Genomic DNA, 16,444 nt, shown 5'->3' on the forward strand with positions numbered 1-16,444 from the left:
CAAAAAATAAAAACATCTTTCGTTTTGTAACGGATATAGTACACCCTAAGAAAAATGACAAACACTCGGAAATTAAGCGAGAATGAAACGTAATCAGGCGCACTGTCCATATCGCGGTGCACCAGGGAAGAGGACGTGAATAGCCAAAGCAAACATGTAGTAAACACATACACGCGTTATATGCTTATACATTTTTATACTGATACCGAAAAAATCGTTCTCGTATACAGACACGTTGCAACAGCTACAACTCCCTCCCAGAAAACAAAAACAAGACCAAGGAACTGGAAAATAAATTAATTTACAATGTCTTTTCCCATAATAAAGTGAGCATAGTGTCTTTAATGGTCCGCCAAAGCGCTGTCAAGCCAGATAGTTGTAGATCTGGGGGTTACTCCTGTCCCGTTCCAGGTACTCCCGGTCGATCAAGCTCTCTATTCTTTTCTTGATATCAGCTGGCTTAACAGGGAACTTGAGCTGAAATAAGGGACATGGATGAAACCCAACGGTTAAAGGGGTCAAGTTAGCCATGAGGTAAATAAAATACACGGCTAAATTAATTAACATTGAAGTGTCACCTGCTGGTAAAGCTCCGTTATTAGAAGGGTGTGGCTGAGGACCTTCCGCGTCTTCATTATTCGAACTATGGCTGCATCAACCTGCATTATAGAACCAAAAGAAACTTATCAAATTATGCATTACAAATTTCAATTCAAAATTACACGATTTACATACTTAACCTATTAGAAGATTAAAAAATGAAGAAAAAAGGGGTCCACTCTTTGGCATAGTATACTGTGGAGTTCAATATAGGGGACTCACTTTTCTATCAAAAAACATCCAGCACATATCAACTGAGCAAGCGAAAGCACATGTTGTTCAAGCTAACTATGTACTGCAAGTTCCCAAGATAATCCATGCGAAAATAAAAAATACATAAAAGAACTTGTTCCCATTCTGCAACTAAACTAACAGGATTTTCACTTTAGCATATAGAGTTAAAGCACCTGATACTGCCGATCCTGGAACACTCTCTCAGTGGTGCTCGTGTTTTCTTCTACCGTCTCCTTCATTTGAATTGCATTTACCTGGAAGTGCACAACAACAGTTCAAGTTTAATACCATCTCAAATCCAAAGTTTATGTGTACACATATTACCTTTATGCGATAGAGGGGAGCACTAAAATCTTCATTGAATACAAATTCATCCTTATCTTCTACATCTCTCCCTTTTGGTATCTGAAAACAAAGGTTACAATTAAAGAAGCTGCATACTGAAAATGCAAAATGATGATGAGGCAAAAAAAAAAAGGGATCACACCTTTTGGAGAACCCGAACTTTACCACATGCAAGTGATTGCAGTGTCCGTCTCAATTCTTTATCCTCGATACCAGTGGAATCTTTGATGTCAAGGAAACTTAACTTTTGTGCATCATTGAACAACATCAAAACCACACTCTGATGGGCAGCAATAAGTTAGGGGAAAATATAATTATTGATCTCAGATGGTTTCAACTGATAAGCACTGAAAAATGAGATGAAAATGCACCTGAAACAATGACACTGCAAGTTCCTTTTTGCCTTTGGGAAAGTCCGCTTTCAAGACACAATGTCCCAAAGAATTCTGCCACATTAAACGCCTTCCACTGTACTTGCTCAAATAGAACTCTTTAAATATATCCTGTCAGAAGAGGTAGAGGATTAAACAAAATATTCAGACTGACATTAAAATATTTACTACCACCACCAAGGCTATATACTAACCTGGTACACATTCAGTTCGTGTGGGAGTTTCACGTCCATTGGTGGATATGTAGGCCAATAGCTGTAAATCAACATATTTTATCAGAACTACATAAACATGACAAACAACATCAAAAGGACAGTCTGCCATGCTAGGACTATGGAGCACATGCGTGGGATCAGGTTTACAAAGCTATCTAAACAGAACATGTTCTACAGAGAGTTCGTATCAAAGCAATGGGACAAAAAATATTTACCCTGTTGTAAGCACATGAACACTCATTTCAATGCCAGAGGGAAGCTTTGTCCTAGCTTGAGATGATTGCCTGAATGAATCATTTATTTCTTTGGATAATTCAATGTCCTACAAAACCAGCAAGTAAAACAGATGTTAAAAGGGTACTGAATCTATCTATCTAATCAGATGCATCTAACAATACAACTATACAGGTTTGCAAAATAAAATAAGAATAGAAATATCATCATAGTAAAAACAACTAACGCTACCTTGAACATTCCCTCCAGCTTGTTGGTAAACTGACTTCCACACTCAGTTTTGAGCTACAAACAGAAGCATGTTGGTAAAGTTGTTCTTGTCCACATATGTCAGGACATGTGAAAACACTAGAGAAGAAACTATTACTTTTGTGATCATCGATTTTTCAGCATCTATTGATGCGCTCTTCCCAAGCAGCAACCTCTTAGCTAGATCCTTCTTGTAGAATGCCTCAAATACATCTTTACCCTGCAGATGATGAAATATAAAGCTTGCAATTAAACTATTATATAAATTGATATTTCCCTTTCAGAGTTGGCACTTACACAATTTTGTAGTTTCAATTGTTTAACAAATTATTACATCATGCAAAAAAAATCAAGGGTTTGGTACTTTATCTTTTCATAGAAGCCTAGTAAGGCAGGCTTCTCAGGCTCACCTAAATATTCAAGCCAAAATCACAATGTTTTTTTAAGGCGCCAACATAACCATGTTTGGGAAGGCCCAACTTATAGCATCCATTGGATAGGATCTGTTTGGTTGCCCGCCCCAATACGCCAAGCCAAAATTTGATCTCACTTTGGCAGGTAGCCTCCATTTGGTTCATAACCAAGACAAAATTTGTCCAGCCAAAATTGGGATGACCATTTTCACAGCACAAGTTTTTCCCAGCTGTGACAAAAAAATTTGGCCTGCAAGGTTATTTCCCCCCTATACCTTTCTAGTACATAAGAGTGCATATTTGAGCGAAAAGGGCCCCATATCTGTAGTGCACCAAACATGCAACTCACGAAGAGAAGTAGAAATGATATTGGCAATCAAGAGGAAATGCAATTTAGTTGTCAAATAAAATAGATCAATAACTTACTTGTATAAACCGAAACAGGACCAAAACTCTATCAAGTATACCCTCCAGCTCTTCTTCTGATGTCCCTTTATTGCCAGCTCGAAGTTTCTCATCAAGAAACTTTGCAATCAATTCCGCAGGTCGGTTCTGTTATCATGAAACAAGCATAGTACCCATTATTTGACGGGGACATATAGAACCCAAAAACAAAAAACTAAATTACTCCTCTACCAGGAATGGAAAGCTTATCTACAACAGACTACAAGTTAATAAAGTTAGAGGCAAAATTGTTTGTTATATGTGAAAGTTGGAAGACTTTGGATGTGGTAATTATCAACACGTACAAAATGAATATCTATCTTAGTCAGCTTTTCTTATAAAAATGTAGGTCCAAAAGTTCAAGTCAAAACAAATGCCATTATTTCTAGGAGTTGTTTATTTAAGTATAGCATAAGTTTTTCTGATTGTGTAGCTTTCTACATGATCATCACAAAAAATATTTTGGTAAATTGGCAGAAACTATTGGCCAAAGATCTCACATTATAACGACATGGGCATCATAACCAGAGAGAATAATAAACAAGATGACAGAAGACAGTAAAAAGATGTCTACAAAAAGAATTATATTGACATCAATAAAAAGACAGTAACTGAAACACCAGTCAAGTAGAACAATAAAGATCAGATCAGACACCTGTCTTAGATTGATAAGGTGCTCAAATGAATCTTTTATGGTATTCGAGAAAGCCTCATTCTTGGCAAAACTTTCTTCCAATATTTTGTCAAGGGATGCCTTAAAATCAAGAAGAAATGGAACTAATTCTCTGTCCTTTTCTTCATCCATAATAATGCCCTGGCCTGTAGCCCGGATATATGAACTAAGCGCTAGTTTTAGCAACTCAACAGCGTTAACCCTCTGGAAAAGGTCGTACATCCTCGAGAGGTCATTTATACGATTTGCATCCATGAGCATAGAGAACCCCTGAAGAAAACCACAAAAACACGGACCAGCATACAAAAGAAGGTTAGTAAAGCATTATTGCAGTTTATGGATATCATGCCCAACAAGAAACATACAAAATCACATGCTTGTTCAAGCAACATAAAAGAAAAATATATCATGAAGGCAAATGGTCACCTTCTCAATAATTGCAGATGTATGACGTTCTAGCAATTGCTTTTCAGTAGTTGCGATTAGTGGCTTCCTTGTGTTAGCTTCCAAATATAGAATACACCTTTCATGTTCTTCTTGCAACCTCGACTGCACAGCTCAGGTGCATATTATCAGTTAAATGGTGTGCCTGACTGGTCCTACATGAGTAAATAACATGAAGAACATAAGGAAATCTATCTATCCTTACCTCCACATGCTTCAGGTAGTCTGGAATATCAGATTGTTGCATATATTTAACACCTTCCGTAGCATAAAATTCAGAAGTGCATTCAAGAAAGGGCTTTTCAAAACTCTCTGAATACATTCCAAGAGCAGTGAGCATCTTCAGAAGATGACTAAGTAATGTCCTATCTATTGCTTCACCAAGCCTGATCAGAAAAATGAAAAATTATTGAATAGACATATCTATTATTGACAGGATTATGAATAATTACGAGGCAGACACTCTTTCAGTTCACGAGCTCAGTTATATAAGATGTGTTCCACACACATGCAATTACCACAGCTAGCACAAGTGAACCACCATTTGCCACTTATGAGCTAAAAGAAAGCAACATGTCTTAAAGTCCCAGTACACTGTTTCAGTTCCCCCATTCAACATAGCTAGTACCAAATTACACTACAGTACAAGCATGACTTTGGTGTGGAAATAAGTGGCCCAAAACATACTAATCAAACATGTTAGCATATGTAGAGAAGGCACGACACAAACAGTGGCATGTTTTAACATTTTCATCACAATGCCAGAAACATATGTTCATACGAACTTGGAACATAATCAAGTAACTTGAGGCAAATTGGCAAAACACTATTTTGCCTCAAGGATGCTGAGATTGAGTCACATGTGAATCGACAAAATATTGTAACATTCAATCAAACTAACAGAGTTAAGAAGACACTGAAGATGGCATGTGGGCCAAAGGAAAGGATTCGTGTTTCTTCAATTGTGGTAATAGTTGTTGCTGGATCTGTTCATGGGCGTCCGTGATCCACACAGCAAAGTGTAGAAAAATCCAGGCCAGGATAAGGCATCAACTTTAAGGTTCATAGGCATGAGCATGCCTTGGGCCAAACCCAAAAGTCACATGAACATACATATCCCCTATGTATTTAATATTCTCACTGAAATGTAATTGGAATACTATTTTATTTAGAAAGTGAAAGCAGAATATTAAAGTTGAGGTGTTTTGGACTCTGTGTTCATGCTAGTCGGGCCCAATCCAGGCCAGGCAAAGCAAAGTCGGGCCTGCAGCAGGCCTGGCTCAGTCATCGCTTGCTAGGATCATGATATGGTCATATACTGTTCCCATGGTTCAGATTTGGTATTGTGTTTTCAAAAAAAAAGATTTGGCATCGCGTAATAGGATTACAAGGATATGGGCATACAACTACGACTATCTATTGCAGATTTGAGTATTATTGACATCATTTGTTCTGTTCTATCTCCATCTCTTCGCATGTTATGTCAGATTAAATAAGCAATATGTCAAAGTCCCTTCCATACTGGATTTTGTAACTGTTCATTGAATTAATGTAAAGAATACACAAAAATATGTAGGTTGGAGACTCAATGCTTCAGATTTTGCGTTAGAGGAATACCACCTTAAATTCTCAATATACAAAAATGTAGATAATTTCCAGATTTTGATTTGAAAGAATCATGACCCTATATTATATGCAATCAACTGTAAAGTAAGACTGGCCTTGTATCATCAATTAATCGCAAGACAAGTTCACAAAGAGTAATAGAATAGACCATGAAGTACACATATCACTAACAGAACTTATCACAGAAGAACAAGCATACCTCTCACTCTCAATCAATCTGAGAAGGCCAGTTACAGTTTTGTGTTCAATCTCCGGGGATAGTGATAGATGCTTGCGGAACAGTTGCAGCCCCATATCCCACACTGAACAAATATTTGCCACATTCTTGACATATTTTACATCAAGAAGTAAAGCAATACCACGAATAATCAACATCTGATCACAAAAATCTTGCCATGTTCTTTGGACCAGAGACAAAAATACAACCAAATCTGGGCTTTGACCCACTAATGCTGATATTTTTTCAGCTATGTGTATTTCACATTCTTTCTTGATTCGTTCGTATAGGTTTGCCCCTAGCTTGTGTAGACAAAGATCACCAGCAGCCTGCAGTACAAAAACAATTATAAAGTACTCAAATGCTAATGCGAGGGCATGAATATTACAGTGTCACCAACAGAAGTATAACCTGATAGAGTTTCTCAACATCACAAGAAAGTTTCTGCTTGAGAAAAATAGCTGTGATAGCATCCTTCAAAATTGCCCATGTATCCTCTTCGAAGTTTTTTGGCAGTTTTGGTTGACCTAGTGAATGCAAGACAGCCAGAATGGCATTTAGACATAATGCTATTACATGAAGCAAAGGTTGTGGAGAGAAAACCAAATGGTTTCTGAAATTCAAATGCACATGTTCAGCATGTATTTGTTAGTGACTCGTGATTTATAAGATTTATATACATGTGTTCAATATGAATTTGCCATCAACTGGTATCGTAGCAAGTAAAAGGATGGTGTGTGCTGAAGAAGAACTACGTCATAATGAGAATGGTTTCAAAAGAATAGAACTCTCATTTCCCAATATTGGAGGTTGTCACACATAGGTGCCAATGAATGTCGAGCCATGATACTTGAGGTATAATTAATCAAATAGGAACTGACTCCAGCTCAGTTACTGGGGGTGAGGTGTCAGTGTACACCAGTCCACCACCAAGATTATATTCCCCTTTGACTAAATTTGGGTGCCTAATTCTTCTTAGTGTAAAACAGATCCTTCTTGGTTGGCTCTCTCTCATTTATATATATTAATCAAATGTGTATGAACGGTAGAAAGACAGATAAACAGTGTGACAAAACAAAGTACTTGAAATATGCAGAAGCAAACAACTAAGCACAAGACACTCAACAGAAGTATCATGTTTCCTATGGCAAATCCCTCTTCTGATCAGTGTTATGGTAAAAAAAATAAACCCTAAAATACCATAGTAGGCTACCTAACACCATTTTTCCAGAAACAATGTACAGATCTAGCCAATTTCCATATTGAGTCCATCAAAGAGCTAATTTTAGGTGGGTCCAGGTGGCGGCTGGGAGTGAGGGATAAGCGAGTGATCTGTGAACTCATAGTTGCTGCTAGTGAATTTTAACCCTAATACCAGGCAATGAAAAAGCTTTGAGCTAGAGCCCGCGAGCTGGCCAATAACATATCCGAAACAACAGGACTGGAATCAATTGCGGCCACATGCCCCCTCAGTGACGACCAATCGCACAGACTCGCAGAGTAAGCAATTCCGCCGAATAAGATATTGGGGGCGCACCTATTTTGATGCGGAGGGGCTTGCGGGCGGAGGTCGACGGCTGCGGGAGCGTGGCCTTCTTACGGAAGAGGTTGGCGGCAACGCCCGCGGAGGCCGGCGCGCTGGGCGCGGGGAGCTCGTCCTGGTCCGCGAGCACCATCTCCGCATCCTCCTCGCCGTTCGTTCGGCCCCCGCCCGTGGCGGCGGCGGCGGCGACGGCGGTATCAAGTTGGATGCCGTTCTTCTCGACGGTCCCCGCGGAGGAGGAGGAGGCGGCGGGGTGCTTGGCCTTCTTCATAAGCGGCGTCGCAGGGGAGGAGGTCGGGGACGGGGATGTGGTGGTGGACGAGAAGGGGCGCTTCGAGGCGGCAGCGGCGGCGTGGGGCTGAGACATGAATCAGGCGCCGACGGGCATGGCGCGGCGGAGGCGGAGGCGGGGGGCGGCGTCCGGCGCGAGGATTTTGGGAGCGAGCCGGCGGTGAGGTGGCGGAGAGAGAACCGGAGGGAGCGAGAGAGATCGGGTTGGGGCGGGGGAGAAGGGTTTCGCCTCCCTTTTTCTTTTCTTTTTTTCTTTTTCTCTTTTTGATTTTTTAGGTGGGATTTCGGGGTGTGAGCCTGTAGCTGGTGTGCAAGTGTGGGCCACTGCCCACTGGGCCAGGAGTTCGACGTTGCCTGCAAGTGCAACAGTGGCTGGGGCCTTGTTTAGTTCTGAAAAAATTTCGGATTTCGGTACTGTAGCACTTTCGTTTGTTTGTGACAAATATTATCCAATTATGAACTAACTAAGATCAAAAGATTCATCTCGCGATTTCCAGCTGAACTGTGTAATTAGTTTTTGCTTTCGTCTATATTTAATGGTTCATGCATGTGCCGCAAGATTCGATGTGACGGGAAATTTTGAAAACTTTTTGCTTTTTGGGGTGAACTAAACAAGGCCTGGGTGTGTCTGGTAATTTGGTTGGCTTGGAAAGTCGGAATACAGCCACTTCCTCGTTTATTAAAAAGTCAATCAAGCTCATTTTTAATTAGATTTACAAAAAAACAATATTAACATTTGTATATTCAAACGGGTTACTGATAAAAATATATATGACATAATTAATATGCTAGTGTTTATCTAGTAGTAGCATAAATATTAATATTTATTTTATAGGTTAAGATTGTTTATGAAATGGAGATCATCTGTTTCTGGCATTGTTTACTTCAAAAAGTTACAAAAATTTTCAGATTCCTCGTCACATCGAATATTTGTCAAATATTACATGCATAAAGTATTAAATATTTGTCACATCGAATCTTACGGTACATGCATAAAGTATTAAATATAGATAAAAAAACTAATTAAATGGTTTACCTGTAATTTGTGAGACAAATCTTTTGAGCCTATATAGTCCATAATTAAACAATATTTGTCAAATATAAACGAAAGTGCTACAGTGCCCATTTTATGAAAAAAAATGGAACTAAACAAGGCATTGCCCAGTTGGGCTCAACTAATATATCAATTATCCCTTTGCCTTTGCTAAATGAAAATGGTTATTCCTCTCGTTCTCTGGGGAACCTAACTTATATATACGTGAATCTTGCACTTCTTTGTGTTTCATTGTTGCTTTTGTCTTTTGTCATTACCACTGTTTTTTGAGCTTCGCCTCCACCTTGTTGGTCGCTGTCTTTGGATCCACGTTTTGCCTCCATCCATATTCGCCCTCTGCCTCCACCCTTGCACCCACCATCCTAAATCTGTCTTCCACCTCACCTCTGTCCCGCTAAGCTCCGTCTTCAATCTCACAGTGCTCACACCTCTGTCGCGCACACTTTAACTAGTGGACGCTAGAGGGCATATCGCAGGTGTGTAGGCTCACCTCGTGTCTGCCCTAAGCTCTGTATTCATCCTCGTCGTGTTCTTGCCTCCATCTCCACCATAAGCTCGCGCTCGCGCCTCCACACCCTGTCCTATCATCGGTGTGCAAAGGAGAGTCGGTCCAATGGAGATTATGTCATAGATAAGGTGGCATAGAGAACAACGAGAGCGGGAGAGGAATGTGATTTCAGTTAAACTTTAACTTCAAGAGGAAAAGACAATCCTATCAAGCAAACCAACATTCGCTAGTACTAGCAAACCAAGCACAAGCCTATAGCGTTAGTGGAACCAGGGTTATGCTACACTGCCTACTAGCTAGCGAGGCCAAATCTTAAACATGAGCCAAGCACACATGATGTCTCTGATATTCTCATTCTTATATGTGATCCACCGACCAATATTATGATCTACTCATATACAATAAAAAAAATAAGGAGACAGATACCATATTACTTAAAAAGTCAAGGTATTGTGTTGTAATTTTAGAACCTGAATAAATGCTTAATAAAACATCGATTTAGAGTAAATATCTATATGAGTTTTTTTTAAAAAAGAGCATGCATATATGCTAACAAATATATAAATATGAATGCTTATCTCTATGAATTAGACTCGTCAAAAGGTTAGAGTAGGCCGGGCACTCGTGAGGCATAGTCAAGATTTGAGCCTGCAATTGGTGATGTGTTTTTATATCCATGCGGGTAATTGAAAAAATTAAGCGATTGCATTTACAAGGAAACCTTTATTGCATGTGTATTGCATGCAGGGGATTGCAATGATATCGGTGTTTGTGTTCGTGATGTCGATCGGGAACTCTCTACCCTTTCATGTATAGTCTAGGGGTTACATAGGTTAATGAGTTTGCTTTGTTTATCGACTACACCTGAAGTTGGGTCATGCGTAGGTTACTTTTTGCATCTCTTTAGGTGCTTAATTGGCTATACGACGAGTATACAGTTATTAGTGGCTATTTAGGATGTTTTCTACTTCTCACCTCGAAAAGTGTCACTATGAGGTTCATACTAGTCTATTTTAAAAAAGTTCAACTAAATTTATAGAAACTATTAGCACACTATACCTCAAATAAGTTTATTATAAAAATATATTTAATGATTTATATAATACTAATTATGCACTATAAATATTAATGTTTTCTTATATGTTTAGTTAAAGTTAAAATATTTGACTTATCAAAAATAAGAATAACACTTTTTACAGGACAGAGGAAAGAACTGTCTTCCAAACAATGTTATTTTAATATTCATAGGAAATAAATAAAAATAATATTGTAATGTTGTAAATGGTTATAATTTTAAAGTAATTTATAAGATATTTTATTTTTTTGTACCAAGTTTGACCACTCATTTTTTTTCAAAAATTTATATAAAATATTATCTTTTTTGTCATGGAATGATTTATTAATATTTTTTAAAATGATTTAAACTTGACTATATTTATTTTACATATTTTTTCTGAATAAGATAAATGATTAAATTTAAAATTAAAAAAAAGTTTAAAGTATTGTAATTTGGGACGGAGGAAGTTAATTAAAAAAGTTAAAGGTTTCTAATTTGGGACGGAGGAAGTATTTCTCCGCCTGCCCGGCCGAGGGTGAGGCGAGCGCCGCCGGGCCGGGGAACGAGTCGCCCGGGGACAGGAGACACAGCCCAATCGCTGCCTCTGCCCAAAGATTCCGGACACTCACCAAACCCCGCACCATGCAGTCCCTCGCGAGACCTCGGTCGCTCGAGCCTCTCTCTCCCCTCGCCGTCCACCTCCAGTCCATGGCGTACGTGAACGTGACGATGCGGTGGAAGAAGGACTCCTCGTTCGATGCCGTCCCTGAGCTCTCCCACGCGCGCGACATCCGCCCGCTCGTCTCCCTCACGCGCATCCTCTCCCCGTTGCCCACCCCCGTATCTGCGGTCTCCAAGCTCGGCCCCTTGCTCGAGACCCCCGACCGCCGGGTCACCGCTTTCCTCCGCCGCTTCCCCGCCGCCTTCGTCGAGTCCGTGGGGCAGCACAACATCCCCTGGTTCCGGCTCTCTGATGCCGCCGCCCGACTCCTGCGGGAGGAGCGGGACGTCTTCGCCGCCCGCCGTGCCGATGTCTGTGGCCGCCTGCGCCGCGTCGTCCTGATGTGCCCGCGACGCCGCCTCCCGCTCCGCGTCGCGCAGGGCATGCTCTGGCATCTTGGCATCCCGGAGGACTACTTTAAGGACCTGGATCACGACATTGCACAGGATGGATTCAGGATTGTAATTTCAGGAGATGATGACGATGGGAGGGAATTGGGGCTAATTGACGATGGCAAGGATGAAGAAATGCCTCTGTCAGTTCTCCAGCTGAATGCTATGAGGAAGTTGGGGTCAGTGGAAGAGGTGTCTGTCCCGCTCTTCCCGTCAAAGGGTCTTCGGTTGAAGCAAAAGATTAAGGACTGGTTGGAACGGTTCCAGAGGCTCCCTTATGTATCTCCATATGAGGATTTCAGCCACATCAATCGTGGCAGTGATGTTTCAGAGAAGCGGGCAGTCGGGGTGCTCCATGAACTGCTTAGTCTGTTTGTGACATGCTCTGCTGAGAGGCGGAGATTACGCTGCCTCCGGCAGCACCTGGGGCTACCACAGAAATTCCATCTTGTGTTTGAGCGGCACCCACATGTGTTCTACTTGTTGTTAAAGGAGAAGACATGCTTTGTTGTCCTCAAAGAGGCGTACATGGCTGGGGAAGACACTGCAATTGAGGAGCACCCCCTGTTGGAAGTGCGTAAGAAGTATGTTGAGTTGATGGAGCAGTCACGGGAAATCATAAGGTGCCGGCGGAGCGGGAAGCCTATTGAACTGGAGTCCAGGGTATGTGGGGATAACTGAGAAGAAGGATGGGAAATCATGTGCAAATATGACCTCTACAGCAAGAATGAGGATATCTACTCTTGATAGGAGCCAGTTTATTGCTCATTTTCTGCAGAGAAATACATTGAGTGCTGAAACAGGTTGGTGACTATGAGATTTAAGCTGCATTCTTATTTTTCCAGTTGTTTATTACTTGACTGCATAGTATTGATGTCCCAATCACACAAAAGTTATAGTTTTGCCACAGCTTTCTGATTTCCAGGTCTTTGAATTAACTTGTGTCAATCAATTCTTACTATCGAACAGTTGTGATTCCTCAGTTAACCCTAGAGACAAGAGACAAAAGCGACCCATCTGAGACAGCTAGAGCCTTAGAACCAAAATAGATCATGGCCTCCAGCAAATGCCTTAGCATTTAGCAAGCAACTCCTGAAGACCTTTTGTTCCTGCTGCGCACCACAAAATGCACACAGGCCGATTTTGCATTAGATCTTTTAAGGTTCATAATCTGCCAAATCTCCTGGCCTTTTAATGTTGCAAAGCTGTGCAGATTTCTGACCGTTGCTTAAATTATTTCTTCAAGTACACTGATTCTTGTTGAAAGAAATAGACCCCCCCCCCCCCTCTTATCACAACAAGCAGTAGATCTGAAAAGCTGTAGCAAAGTTGGATCTTCTCCTTTTGTGAACATATGAGATATCTTTTCCTTTGTGAGCATATCAGATTTAATCAACACATCTATTGTTCGGAATGTTATCATTAGCATTGAAGTAGCTGGTTCACCTTTGTGCTTGGATTTTTGTTTCCCAAAGGGTTAGATGAACTGATCAGAAGGGGTTTGTTTTCGTGGTTCTTCTGGATGAAGCAAGGGCATGACTCGTGTTGTGTGGAATTTGGACGGAACTGGTCTCACCATTTTTTGACTTGCCCTGCGTGCTGCGCTTTCCCTATTTTGAGGGTCACAGTGTAGCCATTTTCCAAATTGCTTTTCTGGTGTAAGACAACTCTTTTAGGAATTTTTTGTTGTTGTTTTTGTGGTCTTCCAATCGAAGATCCTGTTAGTAGTATCTGCTGGTCAGATGCTAGAGGACCTTCACCAGGCTTCTTTTTTTGAAGGGATACTTTAACCAGATTTTGAACCAACCTTTTTTTGGGTTCTTTGGGCTATCACATGCTGTGTCATGTATGCACAACATGTCTGTTTGATGGTACTTGGGAAGTATGTTCTTTGTAGTATTTATCAACCTGTGGTGATGTTATTCGTCTTGTACCTGCTGAGACATCCTATGATAGTCGCTTGCAAGAATCAAAACAACTATAGTTGCTTGTAAAATTGCCCACGAGGATAAAAAAATGGGCAAATACTGCAAAACAAATGTTTTGATTACATATTGTAGTTTATCTATGTTTTAAAGTCAGTACTCAGTACACACTCTTCATATGTAGTCAGTACTATTGTAACTTATGTAGTCTGGGAAGGAGGCTATTTCTATCATTTACAATTTGTTCTTCATCTTCAATAAGCGTGTGCAGGAAGTTACTGGGCTTTCTCTGCAGTAAGCATAGTAGAAAGCATTAACCACATTGTTACTGGTATGAGAAGGAGCTTGTAGAGTGCTCACTGATGGAGGGAACAGTGGCTGCCATGGTGCGCTAATGGATGCTGCATTTGACTTTATCATAAAGAATGGAGGCATTAATATTGAAGATGACTACCCTTACAGAGCCGTGGATGGAAAGTGCGATATCAACAGGGTACATTGTCTAACCCCATCTTCATATGGTTCCCTCCTTTGATGCGGTTGGTTGTTAACTCACATTCAGATTTGTACATTGGTTACTGAGAAAAATGCCAAGGTTGTGAGCATTGATGGCTTTGCTGGCTCCTTTTGGAGTGTGGTTGCCAACTGTCGTTGGTTATCAATCTTGCTCAATCAATGAAAGCAAATTTAATTGCTGGTGAATCTATACTAGGCCAGCTCATGGTTTGGAAAACATCTCGTACAGTTTGTCGAATATTTTGATGAACATGAAGAGGTCCAAGATGAAGATTACTCCAACATTACTGCCAGAGGTCATTGGAAACTTTTAAGCACACCTTTGGCTATGCTTAAATGTTTGTGCTTTTGGATGGATTATCTCAGCTCTGTAATGATGTATCCTCTGCTATCCATTTTCTCCACATGCATAGTTCCATACATGTTTATGAAATAAAGTGAAATCTTATCCCAGTATTTCTGTATTGTTTGTGATTCCAATTTATTCCTAGAATCACAGAGAAAAACACTATACAAGGTGGAAAGCAAGCTGCCACTAACCTGTGTTTCCTGCAGCTTACTGATAATATATTCCACACCCTACGCAAGTCAAAACCGAGTAGAAAAAATACTGAGCAGTACTGAACAACGTTCAGTATCATCCACTCGTACACCTAGGACCACGAAATACTGAACAATACTGAAACACGAGTACTGAACAATACTGAATTCTGTTCAGTATAACAGTTACTGCTCCGAAACATATGTTCTTACACATGTTATTTTTCTGATAGGCAAAATGAGCTTGAATAGACCTTTTTTAAAAAAAATTGTCAGTCACTTGCTGGAGATTGTCATGTTTCAGAGTATGAAAAGAAATTATTTCTCTCTTCTACATTTCCCCCCTGGGAGGTGGGTTGTTTCCTTAGTGCCATGATCCAGTTGCATGGCAGATATTCTTGTCACATGAAGTCTCTCTCTGTTACTGCTCTAAAAAATATTCTGAGATTGCCATACTTTGGTTTATGCAATAAATTGACATATGTGGAATAGCACTTTGGTAGTTTTGAAACATCAATTACACTTGGGATTTGGCCTTCAGTGTTCAGTATTCGGGAATAGGATGAATATACTGGTGATGCGCAATCGGTGGTTCCCTGGTTGGTACCGTTCTTATACCTGCTGCACCAATATCTCTCAATTATATGATGAAGTATAATTCCAGTACTTCCTGTTTTGCAGGGTGAACTCGAAATAATGCTGAGAAGTGATTAGAGGAATCATTGATGAATTTGCTCACCATGCAGAATGTGGATCTTCATTGAATTTGTCCTGCCATAGCAGAAAATCACGGCCGTGCCTATCTTTCAGATCGAAGTTCAGAAATCAGGGCCGTAAAAGACAAATATGGCTGAATGGTTCTCGGTGTTTTGAGTTAGGGAAGGAATCCTAGATTGCATTTTTATTTTATGCAAATCCTAGATTGCATTTTTATTCTGGGAAAGATACGATCTTTGTTACTCCGAATGATTATCAGGATCGAGTGAGAACTATGCACTGATTCTTGGCATTGTCCAAATATAGCAAATGATTGTTTACTCATTGTTGTTCCCAATTTGTTCTGGATTCTTGGGGTGGACCAAATGTTTACTTGAAGTCATCATTAGATCTAAACTGGTAGTAGTTTAAACATTACCAAAGGGAAATTAATGAATAAGCAAATGACTGTTTACTTAGTCTAAAAAAAATGGTGCTCTTATTGTTACACACCACGAGGTTTTGTTCTTTCAAGTAGCGACGTGCCCGCGTTTTCCCGTGGCCTGTGTGCTTCTTTGGAATTAACAAGATACTGGATCCTCTTATCTTAGAGCAACTCCGACCATTATGCAAATGGACTTGGTATTTACCAAAATGCATAAAACTCCAAAAAAAACCCCTCCAATCGTTATGCATTTGGACTTTGCATTTTACATAACTATGCATTTGGAGGGGGAAACTTGGCATATATGCCAAAGGAGTCCGGCTATGCAAATAGAGATCACGGGATTCTCGGTTCCACCTCGCGGGCTTTTTTCTTCCCTTCGCGCGGTTTCCCTTCGCGCCGCCACCACTTCGCGCGATAGGAGAAGCATGGCGCGTCCTCCTTCGCCAGCTTCACGCGCGCGTTTGGACGAAGCAGCGCACAATAGGACGACGCAGCGCGCGATAGGACGAATCTACGATTGGATCAAGATATTCGGCTACGAAGTTCAAACCTTGGCGATGCGCTGTGCAATACGGCTAGATCCATTCTCCGGTACCCTCGATCCTATGTTGGCTTCACGAAATTCTGCTGCTCGCGAGCTGCAACGGCTTGACTAATGGCGGCGACC

At 40.7% G+C, this 16,444-nt stretch overlaps 2 protein-coding genes across 3 annotated transcripts; one reads left to right on the plus strand and one right to left on the minus strand.

Annotated features, from left to right (window-relative positions):
• On the minus strand, positions 91 to 7,996 carry LOC8084141 (cullin-4). The gene is made up of 17 exons (XM_002466295.2): positions 7,624 to 7,996; positions 6,498 to 6,613; positions 6,069 to 6,415; positions 4,449 to 4,629; positions 4,226 to 4,348; positions 3,782 to 4,069; positions 3,109 to 3,234; positions 2,388 to 2,489; positions 2,252 to 2,305; positions 2,002 to 2,108; positions 1,766 to 1,826; positions 1,551 to 1,682; positions 1,322 to 1,459; positions 1,159 to 1,239; positions 1,008 to 1,088; positions 579 to 659; positions 91 to 477 (listed from the first exon to the last, which is right to left on the minus strand). Exons 1-17 carry the CDS (start codon positions 7,994 to 7,996, stop codon positions 364 to 366), a joined length of 2,505 nt encoding a protein of 834 aa, XP_002466340.1. The 3' UTR covers positions 91 to 363.
• LOC8084142 (protein ROOT PRIMORDIUM DEFECTIVE 1) lies at positions 11,087 to 15,670 on the plus strand. 2 transcript variants are annotated; one of them, XM_021458606.1, is made up of 3 exons: positions 11,087 to 12,455; positions 13,840 to 15,232; positions 15,315 to 15,670. In XM_021458606.1, the coding sequence occupies exon 1, from the start codon at positions 11,182 to 11,184 to the stop codon at positions 12,331 to 12,333; it is 1,152 nt and encodes a 383-aa protein (XP_021314281.1). In that variant the 5' UTR covers positions 11,087 to 11,181; the 3' UTR covers positions 12,334 to 12,455; positions 13,840 to 15,232; positions 15,315 to 15,670. The 2 variants fall into 2 exon arrangements, with proteins under 2 accessions (XP_021314281.1, XP_002463773.1); XM_002463728.2 differs by having other exon boundaries at positions 13,849 to 15,232.

Source organism: Sorghum bicolor, chromosome 1 (assembly GCF_000003195.3).
Source record: "Sorghum bicolor cultivar BTx623 chromosome 1, Sorghum_bicolor_NCBIv3, whole genome shotgun sequence".
Lineage (NCBI taxonomy): Eukaryota > Viridiplantae > Streptophyta > Magnoliopsida > Poales > Poaceae > Sorghum > Sorghum bicolor.

Excerpts from the sequence above, each read along its gene's own strand:
- LOC8084141 (XM_002466295.2), bottom strand. The coding sequence starts at position 7,996 with ATGTCTCAGCCCCACGCCGCCGCTGCCGCCTCGAAGCGCCCCTTCTCG. Across the intron at positions 2,490-3,108 it reads TCCTGTTTCGGTTTATACAA|GGTAAAGATGTATTTGAGGC; the intron begins GTAAGTTATTGA and ends CATCATCTGCAG. Across the intron at positions 1,460-1,550 it reads TTGCAGTGTCATTGTTTCAG|AGTGTGGTTTTGATGTTGTT; the intron begins GTGCATTTTCAT and ends GCTGCCCATCAG.
- LOC8084142 (XM_021458606.1), top strand. The coding sequence starts at position 11,182 with ATGCAGTCCCTCGCGAGACCTCGGTCGCTCGAGCCTCTCTCTCCCCTC.